This window comes from Bufo gargarizans, chromosome 6 (genome assembly GCF_014858855.1).
Source record: "Bufo gargarizans isolate SCDJY-AF-19 chromosome 6, ASM1485885v1, whole genome shotgun sequence".
Lineage (NCBI taxonomy): Eukaryota > Metazoa > Chordata > Amphibia > Anura > Bufonidae > Bufo > Bufo gargarizans.
Genome location: NC_058085.1, coordinates 59520337 through 59538135, shown reverse-complemented (window position 1 = coordinate 59538135; position 17799 = coordinate 59520337). Strand labels below are relative to the sequence as shown.

General features: G+C 41.8%; 1 protein-coding gene across 4 annotated transcripts in view; it reads right to left on the bottom strand.

Moving 5' to 3' along the window:
- Positions 1-17799, bottom strand: part of CARD14 (caspase recruitment domain family member 14) — an 83967-nt gene that overhangs the window by 14414 nt on the left and 51754 nt on the right. For all 4 annotated transcript variants that reach the window (XM_044300320.1, XM_044300321.1, XM_044300323.1 and 1 more), the window contains exons 9-16: positions 17266-17388; positions 16836-16933; positions 13476-13549; positions 8583-8646; positions 7000-7186; positions 5368-5494; positions 1208-1445; positions 72-135 (exon numbers count right to left, since the gene is read on the bottom strand). In XM_044300320.1, coding sequence (XP_044156255.1) covers positions 72-135; positions 1208-1445; positions 5368-5494; positions 7000-7186; positions 8583-8646; positions 13476-13549; positions 16836-16933; positions 17266-17388 — 975 coding nt within the window. The remainder of the gene's footprint in view (positions 1-71; positions 136-1207; positions 1446-5367; positions 5495-6999; positions 7187-8582; positions 8647-13475; positions 13550-16835; positions 16934-17265; positions 17389-17799) is intronic.

Sequence of the window (17799 nt, the reverse complement as noted above, 5' to 3'; positions counted from 1 at the left end):
ATAGTACAGTGCAGCGCTATACACCCCAATCCATGCAACTGTCTGTCATTTCTTTTACTACCAGTGCTCACCATACGTGGTATCCCATTTTGCCAAGTCATCCGCTGTATAGATGTAATGAGTTGCTGCTGAGCCCTGTAATATAAAACACAAGCACTTAGCGAATTAAACAAGGCCCATCTAGGCTGGTGTCACACATACATTTGTTTCTGGTGTTTTTGAAGGTCTTTTTGGTGGCCAGTGTTTTTTTTTTTTTTTTTGCATAAAATACACCATCTCCAGAGGTTACATGAAGCTATGGTAAACAAGAATTTTTGTAGTTACATTTTTGAATCTTGAGGTGTGTCAGGACGTGGTGGTCCTCAAGTCAAAGGGCAGAGCAGTAAAACTGTACAAAGATGGAGACTGTCAGCTGTGGCATGTTAGTGTATGTGGCATGTTAGTGTATTTTTATTCTGCATTTTTGATGGGATCTGGTCTAGGATTTGTATTTAGGGGCATCTGGCATGAGGTTTATATTTATTTAAGGGGTCTGTATTTACTCTGTGTCTCAGGTCTGTATTCAGGAGTTCTGATGTGTGGTTTATTTAGAGAATCTGGTTTGTGGGTCTGTATTTATTCTGAGGTTTGTAATTTTTCTCTGGTTTGTATTAATTCTAGGGTCTGTATTTATTTTGTGGTCTGCTCTGGTGTCAGTATGTATTTTGGGGTCTGGTGTCTATATTTGTTTATTGGTCTGGTCTGGGGTCTATGTTAATTTCAGATCTGGTGTCTGTATTTATTTTTGGGGTCTGGTCTGGTGTCTATTTTTGGGTCTGGTGTCTATATTTGTTTATGGGTCTGGTTGGTGTCTATTTATTTCAGGGCTTGGTATCTGTGTTTATTTTGGGGTCTGATATCAGTACTTATGGTGTATGGTATGGTGTCATTATTTTCGGATATGGTCTGGGGTTTATCTTGGGGTTTGGTATTTTGTAGTGGGTTCTAGTGACTATTTATTTTGGGCTCACACCTGGTATCTGTATTATTTCACAGTCTGGACTGGTGTAATTATTTACAATGTTTATGACCCATCACGGGGGACCACCTGCCTTACCGTCCTAGAACATCAAAATGCCTTGCCCTGTTTCAAAGCATGAGTAAAGTATGAATAAAATGGAAAAAAAAAATGATATCCAAAAGCATACAATCTCTTCTACAAACTTACTGGCGATAGTTGGGAATTATACCCGATTCTCCATCCTTCATAGTGTAATTATTTACTCTGTGGGCAAACCACTGGCAACGGTTTTTGTACATGGTATTTGTGATATGTAAAATGTCCCCACATTTCACTTGTAGGCCGCCCTCCACACGTGCAGCCATGGAAAGGTTTACACGGACATAAAATGAGTCACCAGAGGTTAATACACCATTCTGTATAGTATTCAGCAGCTTTCGATAATCTGAAACCAGAAAAAAAAAACATTGTATTTTACCCGTAAGGCCCATATACTCTATATAAAAACTAACAACAGCTCTAAGATACCTTTGTATCAATAGGATTTAATTATACTCAAAAATGTATGATAGAAACCAGCCTAACTCGGGTCCTGCAGGATTGGCCTTGCTGGGATGATGTCCCACAAGATGCCGGTCCTAGTGAAACTCAGGCCAGGCTGGTTTTAGTTTAAGGCCACATGGATTTTTATGCATTGCTAGAAGGTACTTTTATGTTTCCAAATATGAATAAATCCCATCAAGATCTCCTATGACATCTTTGAAGCTTTATTGCACTATGTATGTGTCCTGTGTTTTTCTCTGAACATAGATACACCATTTTTGAGACCATCTTGGAAAGGGGGTGTGGAGCCATTACCAACCCATGGGGAATAATATTTATTCCTGGAGAAAGAGGAGAAGGAGGACTGCCATACAGCTCGTCACCTTGTGTGGACACTGATAGAGCGGAACAATTGTTTCTGGTTATACTTGTGACTTTTGCAGATACTTCAGATACTTTGAAAACCTTTCTTTATATGGTTGCTCCACCTGGTCGTGTGTTCTGTAGACCAATTCAATTTTTATTATTTTGCTACATTAAAGGGGTTCTCACATCACATTGGTGGCATATTGCTAGGCTATGTCAGCAGTATCAGATAGGTGCAGGTCCCACCTCAGAGACTTGCACCTATCTTCAGAACGGGGACCCCTGAAGTGAGCAGAGAGCAGCCGCCTTCCATTCATTTCTATGGGACTGCTTAAAATAGATGAGCGCTGGCTTGGCTAGCTCCGGCAGTCCCATAGAAGTAAATTGAGTGATAGCCGCACTTGCACGGTGAGCTTTCCATTCACTTTTTTCGAAACTCCTAACAGAGGGGTCGTATTTATGTTTTTCCGTCTTCTACAAATAAATGGATGCTCACCGCCTATTGAGATGGTTAAAAATAATATTATTAACAAATTTTATTGAAGATAACAATTAAAAATAGTAGCTAAATTTAGAAATAGTCAGGTGGGATCTAGACCGAGTGGGGTTCAGTATCTATTCATCCGTTCCCCACATAAAACTACGGCTGAAGTGACACTGTTTATGGATATTCACATGTATGTAGAGGTCACACATTTTTTTAGTATAGACATTTTTTTAGTAAATTCCAGACTGTTATTCAATAAACATTATCTGTATAGCGCCACCTGCTTTTTTTCTCCTTACTTCTCTATCCACCTTGCTGAGGTGGACGCACATGCCCAGTTCCATCCTTTAACTGCCTCCTGAGCTGCAGCAGAAAGGACAACCCCCCTAAGCTGTGAGCTTGATACAAATCTAGCAGAGCAATCGGAGCAATGAATGGGGAGTCTCTGGATCCATGTGAGGTACAGGGCAGGTTCTAGCTTTGTTAGAAAGAGGTTGTCATGTCCTATATGATGTCTGAATATCATATTTTACATGAATAATGAGATAACCTCTCTAACCCCTTAGTGACCACCGATACGTGTTTTTACAGCGGTCACTAAGGGGCCTTAGGCTAGGCCGCCAGTCTAAGCGCTGCATGGATCCCCCGTGCAGCGGGTAGCGGGGGCCCGGCTCTTGCATGAGAGCCGTGGCCCTGCTCTAACAGCCCGGAGCGGCACAAGTGCCGATCCGGGCTGTTTAACAATTTACATGCCGCGGGCAATGGCGCCCGTCGCATGTAAAGCGGTGACAGAGGGAGCGGACTCCCTCTGTCTCCCATTGTTACCCCTAAAATGCGATCGCTGGGTGCCGATGTGTGTGAAGCCTCCTTGGCTACCGATTTCCTAGCTGTAGTAATTTCCAGCAGGCTGAGCCTCTCTGGCGCAGCTTGCTGGTCAATGTTAAAATAGCATTGCTATTAAAATGCAATGCATTATAGGGATAATACATTGCATTTTAAAAGCAATCAAAATACTGTCTGTTCTAGTTGTGGTTAAAAAAAACACATTTGCTAAATAAAAAAATTACACTTTTTTTCCCATTGAAAATACGCTTATCAAGGAAAAAAATTGCAAAAAAAAATCTTCCCCGTATATTTGGCATTTCTGCGTCTGTAATGACCCGAACTACATAAATATCACATAAATTATCCCCTACGGTGAACGCCATAAAAAAATAAAATAAAGACTGAATTGCTAATTTATTCTTAGTTGCCACCGAAAAAACGTAATAACAAGTGATCAAAAAGTGCCATTTACTCCAAAATGATACCAATGAAAAATACAAGTCGTCCCGCAAAAAATCAAGCCGTTACAAAACTCCATAGAAAGAAAAATAAAAAAGTTATGGGACTTGGGAAGCGGCAATGTTTAAAAAAAAAAAAATCTTTTAAAAAAGGGGTTTTACTGCAAAAAGTATATATATATGTATTTGGTATCACTGTAATCGTACTAACCCAAAGAATAAAGATATTTATACCGAAAAATGAATGCCGTAAAATTTATACCGTAAAAACGCAGTGGCAGTATTGCTGTTTTTCCCATCTCCTTCCCAGAAAGATCTAATAAAAGTTAATCAGAAAGTTATGTTTACCCCAAAATGGTGCAATTAATAACTACAACTTGTCCCGCATAAAACAAGCCCTCTTAAAGCTATATAGACGGATTTTTTTTTAAAGTTATAGCTCTTGAAAAGCGACACTGAAAAAAGAAAGAAAAACGCTTGGTCAGTAAATCCCAAAACAAGCTAGTCACTAAGGGGTTAAGGTGGCGCAAATGTAATTAGGCTGTAGGTACTTGGTATGCTGCTGCATGGTAATTTTTTGTGTCTAGAGGGGAACAGCTTTGTAGTATGACATGGGATTTGTCAACAAAAATTCTTAATTATTCACAAATTTACAAAGTACCATAGTCAGAAACAACACTATTTGTTGCAAATCTCTAATTTGCAAAACTGATGCATGGAACATTGCCTGTCAGTAAATCTCCACACGCCAGGCAGATCCTTTCAGTGAGAACCAGTACACTCCCAGAATCACAAAATAAATGAATAAATAAATTTTTCAATCATGAGTCTATTGTCACTTGCTGTAAAACTGCACTTCTAGCACAAACCCTGCGTAGTCTGATCCTGCGGTCATATTCCCTTCCATTTGTTCCCAGTTGTATGCTAATGTAGACTAAATATGTGATCAAGACATAGGGGACACATAGAGGAACGTATGACTGTAGGATCAGACTACACAGGGTTTGTTTGTTGTCTGTTACCATGGAGACACATAGGAGCTGTATGAATAAAACTGTAGGAGATTCAAGGGGTTGTCCCGCGAAAAATATTCTACAGTTTTCAGAATACTTTTGTAATTGCATGTAATTAAAATTTTAGGATAGCTACTGAGCTATTCAATGAAATGTATCTGTATAGCGCCACCTGCTGTTTGTTCTTCATTTTTTATTTCTTTGTCCTGCTCACAGAGATGGCCGCACATGCTCAGTTTCATCCTTCAACGGCATCCTGATCTGTGATAGGAAGAGCATGGACACGCCCCCTGAGCTGCAGCAGGAAAGACACGCCCCCTGAGCTGTCAGCTTGATATAAATCTAGCAGAGGAATGACTGGGGAGATCTCTGGATCCATGTGAGGTGCAGGGCTGGTTCTAGCTTTGTTAGTCATTGGATAACCCCTTCAATTTGTCATTTTAAATGCATTGGAACTATAATAAAATTGGTTTACAGCTCAAAAGGTCTTCCTGACCCCATAATTGTGGTCTGGAGGCATCACATAATGTGGGTCACTTGCCATGGCTGTGCCGCTGGGCAGCTGTTTGTCACACTGCACACTTTACTAGGTCAGAACATTATGTAACATTAAATATCACAGTTTTAGGTGAATTTGCATTGTTTAAAGATAATATACCATATAAACTTCCTTACCCTCCATGTTGCATCGGACAGAAAGGCAGCAGAAACCATTCACCCTATTGAGGGTGCAGTGGGCATCTTCGAAAGTCATCCCTTCTAGGTCTACTTTATATGCAGGATTCAAAACATCAAAGTGTACCTGTTTTTTTTAAAAGACTACAGATTAAAAGGTAGGAACTAATAGATTCTACTGAAGCGCATCAAATAACCCCAGTGCATTACATTATATACTGCATTACAGTTTATTATATCATACAATGAGTACAGTAAAGTACTTCATCATTGCAAGCAGGGGCAATACTATCTAGAACGGCGGCTCTAGGCATTGCCAAATAGAGGGGCTCTCGAAAGCTAAAGGTCAACCACTATGGTGAGGGCATATGGAGTTTACAATCACACCGGCAAGAAGAAAGGAAGGTGGCTTTCTGTGTTTGTGAATAACAGATGGTGTAACCCTAGTCACATCACATTTGTTTGACATCAATCACGGAATAACTCCTTTAATGTAAGAACTCATAAAGTGATATCATTATGAACAGCAAATAGACAACCATAGCTGCACCATAAGAGCCACTGTTGGCAGAATGCATAGAGAAGCTAATTCCACCTCTTTTTGATGCCATTCAATGTATGCTTTAAACATTAGATGGGTTTTCCTGGATTTTTAGATTGACCTTTCATCTGGAATGGGTATTAGATCAGCAGGGATCTCATATGCCGCATTCACCATCGATCAGCTATTCGAGAGTAGCTCCGTGCTGGAAGTACACAGCATTGTCGATTAAATGGTGGATGGAGTTTTTTACTAGCGCTCAGCTCAAATTTACTTTAGGATAGGCAATCAAAAAAATCCTGGAGACCCCCTTTAAAATAATTGCACGCTATATGAACTTTAAAAACTTTAAATAAAAAAAAGTAAAAACCATTTTAATTTTATATTTTAAAGTAGACCTTCCACAAAAATATTTATTCTCTGACCTGATAGAAAGGTACATGATGTAAACTGTAGTGGAGGTAATCTTCGTACTAGTGACTGTATTGGTGAGTTATAACCTCCCTTCTGATCCTCAGCTGTGTCATGTGACCAGCACTCTGATCTCCATATAACACAACATCTTATGTGTGGACAGGAAGCCAGTTTCTCTATGTATTCCTATGGGAGCCACAATGTCAGTCTCAAAGGAATGAATAGAGAAGTAACTGACTTCCTGTCCTGTGTCGGTTGGAGATTAGAGTGCTGGTCACATGCCACGGCTGGGGATCAGAAGGGAGGTTATAACTCAAAAATACAGTCACTGGTAAGAAGATAACCTTCACTTACTGTTTACATCATGGACCTTTCTAACCGGTCAGAGAATAACTTTTTTTGTGGGAGTGTTTATTTAATGTAAAAAAAAACATTTAAATAATATGTGTAGTGTATAATCTTGTTTATTTTTTTCACAGCTGAATTCAGTGGTGTATAATGTAATGGATAAGGGTGGTGTATAATGTGATGGAATAATGAATCCAGACAGCAAAGGAGGAAATATGGACAATCGCAATACATTAGTAAGTGGCTTGTATTAACTTCCACTACATGAAGTTAATACACTAATTACTATAAAATTACATTCTTTCCCCACAGTGGACAGAATTACGTACCGCCATAATCTGGTATCCTGGCAGTAGTGACATTTCATCAGCAGCTGACCTCGGGGTAACTTGATGGATAAAGATTCCCGTTCTGTTACCCCCAATTATACTTATTTGTTTTAGCAGGTCATCTCCCGGAAAAGCAATGGAGGTCAGTCGACTGGACATTCTCTGAGCATACCGCCTCCGTACAGGGCTGCAGTATAAAGTAGAAAAATGCGGAAAACTATAATTTTATATAAATGTAACTATTTACAGGACAATACAATGACATTAAAACAAAAAAAAAGCACAAATAAGGCTGCTTTCACACTAGCGTTCACTGGTCCGCTCGTGAGCTCCGTTTGAAGGAGCTCACGAGCGGACCCGAACGCAGCCGTCCAGCCCTGATGCAGTCTGAATGGAGGCGGATCCGCTCAGACTGCATCAGTCTGGCGGCGTTCAGCCTCCGCTCCGCTCGCCTCCGCACGGACAGGCGGACAGCTGAACGCTGCTTGCAGCGTTGGGGTGTCCGCCTGGCCGTTCGGAGGCGTGCGGATCCGTGCGGATCCGTCCAGACTTTCAATGTAAGTCAATGGGGACGGATCCGTTTGAAGATGCCACAATGTGGCTCAATCTTCAGGCGGATCCGTCCCCCATTGACTTTACATTGAAAGTCTGGACGGATCCGTACTAGGCTATTTTCACACTTAGCTGTTATATGCTAAAAATAATGCAGACGGATCCGTTCTGAACGGAGCCTCCGTCTGCATTATTATGAGCGGATCCGTTCAGAACGGATCCGCCCGAACGCTAGTGTGAAAGTAGCCTAAGGCTTTGTTCAGACCACAATTTGATGATAAGTCTGAAATGTATGCATGGATCCATTCACTACAAGGCAGAGTCCACAGGAAATGAACAGAAATGGGTCAGACAGGGTACATAGATTACCGCAATCCTGAACTCTGTTTGCCTTAGGCCTAGTTCACACAAACGTGTGTGATCCGTGGCCGTATTGCGGCCCGCAATACACGGCCACAGTTCCGTGTGCATTCCGCATCACGGATGCGGACCCATTCACTTCAATGAGTCCGCAAATCCGGAATTGCGGAACGGCCGCACGGAATGGGACCCCTCGGAAGCACTAAGGAGTGCTTTCCGCGGGGTTATGTCCCGTACTTCCGTTCCGCAAAAAGATAGAACAGGTCCTATCTTTTTGTGGAACGGGCGGATCGCGAACCCATTAAAATGAATGGGTCCGCGATCCGATGCGGCTAACCCACGGCCGGCGATCGGGCATTGCGTGTGAACTCGGCCTAACTGAAGTGAGTGGATTCATCGTGGTATATGTTTTAATGCAGTTTTTGAGAATTTAGTTGTATACCCCTGAGAGAACGCCCAGCAGAGGGCTAAATGCAATGTGAACCCAGCCTTAGTCCTACTTGGCATTATAGCAGTACTGGCCAGTCCAAGAACGAGGTTGTTTTGCATTTGCTTTGGGAACACTGGAAAAAACATCCATTTATTTCAACTGGTTACCCTGCAGTTTTGATCCAGAGGAAGGCTGAACACATCCAACGGACTATTTAGGTTAAAAAAGGTGATTTACTAACCTTTCAAGACAACCAAGATCATAACTTCTCTCACTTATATCCATGTGTGATAACAGTTCAAGACCTACAACAAAAGATACTGGTTAGGCCTTATGCACACAAACTTTTTTTTTCCTTTTTTTTTTTCTTCGTATACGGAGCTATTCATTTCAATGGGTCCGCAAAAAAAAACTGAATGTACTCCATATGCATTCCGTTTCCGTATTTCCATTTTTCCGTTCCGTTCAAAGATAGAACATGTCTTATTCTTGTTCGCATAACGAACAAGGATAGTACTGTTCTATTAGGGGCCAGATGTTCCGTTCCGCAAAAAACGGAATGCACACGGATGTCATCTGTATTTTTTGCAGATCCGTTTTTTGCGGACCGTAAAACACTGAAAAAGCCAATACGGCCGTGTGCAATACGCCTTACTGTGTCATTTCTGGGTCATTTTACAGCATATTTACTGCTAATTGTATTCATGTTGGGTAGATTTTTAGTTTTAGGCAGCAGAAGAAAACTAATTTGCTACAATAACTCTAACCACAAAATACAGTTCAATCTGCAAGCTTCATGATAAAGAGCAGGAGGACTTCATTGTCAACGGGGTAAGTGTTATCAGTGATTGATAGTATTCTCTGTCTAAGTGTGTATACATAGATAGCTTTAAGTCACTAATAGTTGTTCACAGCATTCTCTGTGTAAGTGTGTATACAGATATAGCTGTCATTCACTGATAGTTGTACATGGGGGAGGTGTTATCAGTGATTGATAGAATTCTCTATGTAAGTGTGTATACAGAGACAGCTGTCAGTCACCTATAGTTGTACATGGGGGAGGTGTTATCAGTGATTGATAGAATTCTCTATGTAAGTGTGTATACAGAGACAGCTGTCAGTCACCTATAGTTGTACACGGGGGAGGTGTTATCAGTGATTGATAGTATTCTCTATGTAAGTGTGTATACAGAGACAGCTGTCAGTCACCTATAGTTGTACATGGGGGAGGTGTTATCAGTGATTGATAGAATTCTCTATGTAAGTGTGTATACAGAGACAGCTGTCAGTCACCTATAGTTGTACACGGGGGAGGTGTTATCAGTGATTGATAGTATTCTCTATGTAAGTGTGTATACAGAGACAGCTGTCAGTCACCTATAGTTGTACATGGGGGAGGTGTTATCAGTGATTGATAGAATTCTCTATGTAAGTGTGTATACAGAGACAGCTGTCAGTCACCTATAGTTGTACACGGGGGAGGTGTTATCAGTGATTGATAGTATTCTCTATGTAAGTGTGTATACAGAGACAGCTGTCAGTCACCTATAGTTGTACATGGGGGAGGTGTTATCAGTGATTGATAGAATTCTCTATGTAAGTGTGTATACAGAGACAGCTGTCAGTCACCTATAGTTGTACACGGGGAGGTGTTATCAGTGATTGATAGTATTCTCTATGTAAGTGTGTATACAGAGACAGCTGTCAGTCACCTATAGTTGTACATGGGGGAGGTGTTATCAGTGATTGATAGTATTCTCTATGTAAGTGTGTATACAGAGACAGCTGTCAGTCACTGATAGTTGTATGCGGGGAGGTGTTATCAGTGATTGATAGTATTCTCTATGTAAGTGTGTATACAGAGACAGCTGTCAGTCACTATAGCTGTACACAGGGAGGTGCTATCAGTGATTGATAGTATTCTCTATGTAAGTGTGTATACAGAAATAGATGTCAATGACTAATAGTTGTACATGGGGGAGGTGTTATCAGTGATTGATAGTATTCTCTATGTAAGTGTGTATACAGAGACAGCTGTCAGTCACTGATAGTTGTATGCGGGGAGGTGTTATCAGTGATTGATAGTATTCTCTATGTAAGTGTGTATACAGAGACAGCTGTCAGTCACTATAGCTGTACACAGGGAGGTGCTATCAGTGATTGATAGCATTCTCTGTGTAAGTGTGTATACAGAAATAGATGTCAATGACTAATAGTTGTACATGGGGAGGTGTTATCAGTGACTAATAGCATTCTCTGTGCAAGTGTGTATACAGAGGTAGCTGTCCGTCACTGATAGTTGTATGCGGGGAGGTGTTATCAGTGACTGATAGCATTCTCTGTGTAAGTGAGTATACAGAGGTAACTGTCAATCACTGATAGTTGTATGCGGGGAGGTGTTATCAGTGATTGATAGCATTCTCAGTGTAAGTGAGTATACAAAGGTAGTCAATCACTGATAGCTGTACATGGGGGAGATATTATCAGTGATTGATAGCATTCTCAGTGTAAGTGTTGATACACAGAAGGCTGTCAGTCACTGATAGTTTTACACCGGGGATAGCATTTTCTGTTTAAGTGTATATACAGAGATAGCTGTCAGTCACTGATAGCTGTACACAAGGAGTTGTTATCGGTGATTGATAGCATTCTCTGTGTAAGTGTATATACAGGGATAGCTGTCAGTCACTGATAGCTGTACACAAGGAGTTGTTATCGGTGATTGATAGCATTCTCTGTGTAAGTGTATATACAGAAATAGCTGTCAGTAACTGATAGTTGTACATGATAGGGGGTGTTATCCATGACTGATAGCATTCCCTGTGTAAGTGTGTATATACAGAGATAGCTGTCAGTCACTGATAATTGTACATGGGAAGGGGGGGTGTTATCCATGACTGATAGCATTCTCTGTGTAAGTGTGTATACATAGATAGCTGTCAGTCACTGATAGTTGTACACAGGGGAGGTGATATCAGTGATTGATAGCATTCTTTGTGTAAGTGTGTATAGAGAGATAGCTGTCAGTCACTGATAGTTGTACACAGGAGAGGTGTTATCTGTTATTGATAGCATTCTCTGTGTAAGTGTGTATACACAGATAGCTGTCAGTCACTGATAGTTGTACACAGGGGAGGTGATATCAGTGATTGATAGCATTCTTTGTGTAAGTGTGTATAGAGAGATAGCTGTCAGTCACTGATAGCTATACACAGGAGAGGTGTTATCTGTTATTGATAGCATTCCCTGTGTAAGTGTGTATACAGAGATAGCTGTCAGTCACTGATAGTTGTATCCGGGGGAGGTGTTATCAGTGATTAATAGCATTCTCTGTGTAAGTGTGTATACAGAATTAGCTGCCAGTCACTGATAGCTGTACACAGGGGAGGTGGTATCTGTGATTGATAGCATTCTCTGTGTAAGTGTGTATACATAGATAGCTGTCAGTCACTGATAGTTGTACATGGGGTAGGTGTTATCTGTGATTGATAGCATTCTCAGTGTAAGTGTGTATACACAGATAGCTGTCAGTCACTGATAGTTGTACATGGGGTAGGTGTTATCAGTGATTGATAGCATTCTCTGTGTAAGTGTGTATACAGAGATAGCTGTCCATCTCTGATAGTTGTACATGGAGGGGGCGGGGTTATCCGTGACTGATAGCATTCCTAGTGTAAGTGTGTATACAGAGATAGCTGTCAGTCACTGATAGTTGTATATGGGGGAGATTTTATCAGTGATTGATAGCATTCCTAGCGTAAGTGTGTATACAGAGATAGCTGTCATTCACTGATAGTTGTACATGGGGGGGATTTTATCAGTGATTGATAGTATTCTCAGTGTAAGTGTTGATACACAGATAGTTGTCAGTCACTGATAGTTGTACACCGGGGATATCATTCTCTGTGTAACTGTGTATACAGAGCTGCTTGGGTGAAGAAGAGGATATGTGTGGGTTCAGCTCTGAACCAGGACAACCCCTTAAAGGGAATGTGTCAACTCGTACCAGTAATTGAAGCCAACCCATTTGTAGATGTGTGCTTTCACCCTGAATACAATGTACTTCCTCCCCTCCTGATCTGTGGTCCCAATTCCGAGAAAAATGTGCTTTTTATGATATGATAATAAGCCCCTTGGTGCAAAAAGATAAGGCTTCACATGAGCCATCACAAAAACTGCAAACATTTTTTAATAAAGACCAATTGAAAAAAAAAAATTAACGCAAATTGAGTAAAATTTAAATTCTGTGTTGGCGTACTTTGTGCCAGAGTAATCAAAAAGTGCACATTGTTTGTTGAATTTGGCTCATCTATAAACCTAACACTTTTGTCTATAAATGCTACTTCAGATTTCTACGTTATTGCCCTACTGTGGTGGCTTTGGGACTTTTTGCGACTTTTTAGTAGTCATAACTCTGGAGTGAAACTTACTAAAGGTGTTAAGCCATCTCATACATTGGGGCATATTGTTGGGATATACTCCCAATGTCTGATAGGTGCAGGTCCATCCTCTGTGATTAGCATTTAGCTCTAGAACGGAGGGCGCAAAGTGAAGGAGAGCGGACCGTGCTGGCTCGGCTATTTCCGTCAGCCTCATAGAAGTGAACAGAGAACCTATCAGACATCCTAGCGATATGCCCCCAATGTATGACATATGCCAACCCATTTAACATAGTTAGTCACAAAAAGTTGTGCAAGTGACCTCAAAATCTCGTTTTGACTGCTCATAGACAGATTTCTGGAGTGCAGGGCTTGATAAATTCTCGTGTTTACGTGGGGTGGGAATCAGACGGTTACATTCTAGGTGTGAGACATTGTGTAGAGTCACACTGAATCTTTACTCTGGGTAAAGGAAAGGCCAGCTATAGCCCCACACATGGTAGATAGAGGGTAGACATAAAATATACCTAAAACACATAATACATTTAGCATACATGTGCTTTAGTCCACTTTTTGATATAATTTGCCAGACAATTCTGATCAGAGGTCATTTGCTTATTAAATCCCACTCTTTATAAAGGCAATCCACACTTGAAATCTGGTACCAAAGTCATGATTTGGGGAGGGGATATTTTTGTGACTCGTGAGCCAAAGTGAACAAAACTCATTTCTGTTTTTTAGTCAAAACAGTTTACCTTTTTTATATTCAAAGTCGAAGTCTGCCTCTGTTCTTTCTGCCTCAAGAAGATCGGGGAGTTCATTGGAGCAACTGAGTGCAAGGAAATAAAAAAAATATATATATTGAGCACCATTTCTTATTTTATATTTCTTTTTTTTAAATGTAGGATTGACATATTCTTATATGCACTGAAAATCAGAACTTAAAGGGGTTCTGCACTTTGTTTAAACTGATGATCTATCCTCTGGATAGATCATCAACATCTGATCGGCGGGGGTCCGACACCTGGGACCCCCGCCGATCAGCTGTTTGAGAAGGCAGCGGCAATCCAGCAGCGCCGCGGCCTTCTCACTGTTTACCGCTGGCCTTGTGACGTCACGACTAGTATCAACTGGCCTGGGAGGGGCTAAGCTCCATACAAGGGAACAGAGCTTAGCCGCGCCCAGGCCAGTGATACTAGTCGTGACGTCACTGGGCATGTGGTAAACAGTGAGAAGGCCGTGGCGCTGCTGAGGCACCACTGCCTTCTTAAACAGCTCATCGGCGGGGGTCCCAGGTGTCGGACCCCCGTCGATCAGATGCTGATGATCTATCCAGAGGATAGATCATCAGTTTAACAAAGTGCAGAACCCCTTTAAATTAGGCAGGTTATTATTATCATTCCAATGCATCTCAGGTGGAAAAAGAAGCAACTGTCCTCTAATTCCTACAGACCTACCAAATGTAGGTAGGTAGATAGAGGACTAGACTACAGACAGTTTATATGTAGTCTGTAATCATGATAATATCCAGGGAAGTACCCAGATCCCATAGGGCCCTTCAGCAATACTTAGTATGGGCCCCCCTGCCCCATCCAGTTTCCCAGTACGCAAGCTCTCAGGCAACACAAAGAGCAATGCCCCAGATTTCTTACTAATTGACATTTTTTTATTAGGTGGAAAAATTTGAATGAAAAAAAAAATGTCCGCCTCACCCACTAAAAGTGAAATAGGTGCTTCATAAAGATGCTCATTCTCAGCACCATATTTCTCAATGTACTGTATTTATACTAGACAACTGGCAAAAATACGTTGAATATATCTGCTTCCCTTCTATTACAAAGCTGGCTGCCTGCATGTACCACTAGGGGGAGCTCAGTGCATAGGAATTTACAGAGTTTGACTGGAAGCATTGACTGGAATGGAGGCTGAAATAATCTCTTTGCATTGACCCCCACCTAGTGGTAGTTCAATGAAAATGCAGTATTTACTTGTCGGGAAAAGAAGGAGTTCCATGCAAAGCCCCCTCTCCCCCTGGTACCCCTAGCCAGGGGCAGATTGGCCATAGACCCTACAGGGAAATTTTCCGGTGGGCCAATGCCCCACCCAAGTCCTCCTCTCTGCCACTGACCGGGTACATAATAAGCTCTCAACAGTAATTAATGTTGTGGGAATCATGCACTCATGTACCCAGCCAGCGGCCGCACATGTCCTCCGGAATTCAATTGCTGTGGCCCGCACCGCATCTCGTAAGCCTGCTGCTCCATAGACAACTGGAGGAGGAGGACAGAAGATGGTAGCTATTGATGGCCACCACAGAGGGGTACCTTTTGGGGCAGTATGTTGTGCTACACTTTGTTTTTTGCTTCTGCTGAGATGGTATTTTGCACTATGATATTGCAGACCCCATCTACTTGTGTTGCCCCGCCTTGTGTTAATTTGGACCCGCCTACAAAATGGGGCCACTTAGTTTTTTTTTCCAGGGCCACTTTAACTTGCGTGATCTGCCTCCATTGAAGGTAGGCCACTGATAATATAATCACATAGGTCTGTGTTCAAGGATTTTGTGGAATCCTAATGGTAGTGTGGACAGATATTCACTAAAGAAACATTGAATAATTAGATTAAAACACTAAACTTTATTAGGTATTTATTAAAATGAAATCATTGAATAAGAGGGACTTGATTTAACACATCCAAATAGAAAGTAAAAGAAATAAAGAAAAAAACTACTATTGACCTAAAGACATCTACACATTGTAGCCAAACACTGTATACAAGTCCCCAATCTGCCTGCTGTGGCGCCTTCTGGCATATAGGGGACTAATGCGCTATGCACATCTGCTGTAGTGCCTATGACAGATGGAGGGCCACTCGCTACTGTGTATTATTCGGCCAATCAATACTATTTGCTGGAATATACTGAGCATGGGGTCGGGGTCTCCTCCTCTCGGGGATCTTCTAATCACTTCTACCCCTTGAAACTTTGTGACAACCATGTTGCTGTCATGAGTCACATTCACATGGAGTGCGATGAGAGTATCCGAGCCTTTCTGGATATCATTGAGGTGTTCCCCAATTCATCCCCGGAACTCCCGGATAGTCTTGCTTAAATACTGTAGGGTGCACACACACGTGGCCAGAGAGAGGACCCCTCTGGTTTTGCAGTTAATAAATAATTTAATGGCAAACCTTCTCTGTGTCACCGTACTGATGAAGCTGTTACCCGGTCCAATAGCCCCACATGCTACGCAACCTCCACAACGAAACGTGCCCATAGGTTGTTGATTGAGCAAGGTTGTTGTTAGAGGGGATTGTTGGAAACTACACACCGACCTATTGCTGAGGTTGCGGCCGCAGCAAAATGTAATTGCCGGGGTGGCATCCAGAAGGTGCCTAACATCGGCGTCAGATTTTTGAATGCCCCAATACTGGGTGAGATCCACACGTACGTTCCCATGTGCCTCATCAAAAGTGACAATGATGCGAATCTGATCATCATCACATACTTTGATTTTCGGTTCCAACAATGTATCCCGGGTTTACTGCTAACGAGTGCTGATATACCCTAGCCAGGACCAGTTTTGGGTAACCTCTGTTCTTGAAACTGTTTTGTAGATCCCTTGCGTCCACATGATAATCCGCCACCCTAGAACAATTACGACGCAGTCACAAATATTGCCCTTTGGGGATGTCTTTTTTCAGGGCCATAGGGTAGCAGCTCTCCCATTGTAAGAGACTGTTAGTGGCGGTCTCTTTTCTAAACAGCCATGTACATAAGTTGCCATTCAGATTCCTGAAGATGGTCAGGTCTAGAAAGGTGATCTGATCTTTGTGGATCTCAGATGTAAAGTACAGCCCCAGATCATTCTAACTAAGATCCTTCACGAAACTGTCAAACTCCACAGTGCTCCCTGACCACAATATCAGCACATAGTCGATGTACCGTAGCCATAAATTAATATGCCCGGCCCATCTGTTTCCATCGTCAACGAAAAACCACTTCCCGTTCCCACCAGCCCAGGTAAAGGTTGGCAAAGGTAGGTGCACAAGGGCTCCCCATTGTGGGCAGATCCTTAGGTTTACAGCTTGCTTTTAGGTCTGTCTGAGCCACTTACCTTTTAGAAAGCCTAGAGATACAAACATCTTCAAGGGAGCTGCAAGAATTACGTCCAGCGAGGTCACTGTTTGCCTGGCAACCGAGGTCCTGCCAAGACTGAAACGTAACCGCAAAATAATGATGAAATGTTACGGCAAATCAAAACTCAATTTGCAGTAGGAAGAATTACACCGTAGTTAAAGAGATTTATGATTCAATTACCAATCACTTGATCAATCTCATAATTAATATAAATTTGTAATTTTAGATTCCTGATAATATCATGTCTGATGATAAATTGTGTCGATTAGTCACTAAGGACGTTGTGCCAAAATGCGTATTCACGACATGAACTGCCTACTGTAGCAAATTTTAATCTACGTAATACATTCTTAAAAAGGTAATTTATGGTAAATTAAACATTAACGACATTATAAAATGTCACGAACCTCAGATGTGCTGCAAGAGGAGCCCTTGTCACCGTCATCAGAAGGACAAATTGCATCCATACGCACAAGCCTTTGATGTTTAGACGGCGTTTGCTCGGCGTCTTCTTGATCGTCTTTTCTCATCTGTCCGAGAAAAGCAGAGAGTAATAAAGAGTGAAGCTGAATCTTATAATTTACCCCCTAACTCATAGAAATCTGGGAAGTTAATTCAGCTCTGTATAATTGTAACCCTCCTACTTTCCATGGGGCTTCTGCACTCGGAAGACCACTCTGGTTATTAGGGTCTTTAGGACTCCCAGGTCTTCACCCTTTAACCCTTACACAGGGATTGGGTCTTCACTGCTTGGATTTCACTGGTTGCATCTATAGAGTAGTCGCTAACCAGAGGCGCAAGCAAGGGAAGACTAAGCCAGAAACAAAGCCTGGTTAATAGAGGGAATCAGACAATGTCAGGCCACAATGACATCCAGTCTCAGAGTCATTGCAGGCTCCAACGAGGAGGTATTATAAATGAAAAGCCAAAGGCAAGTGGCA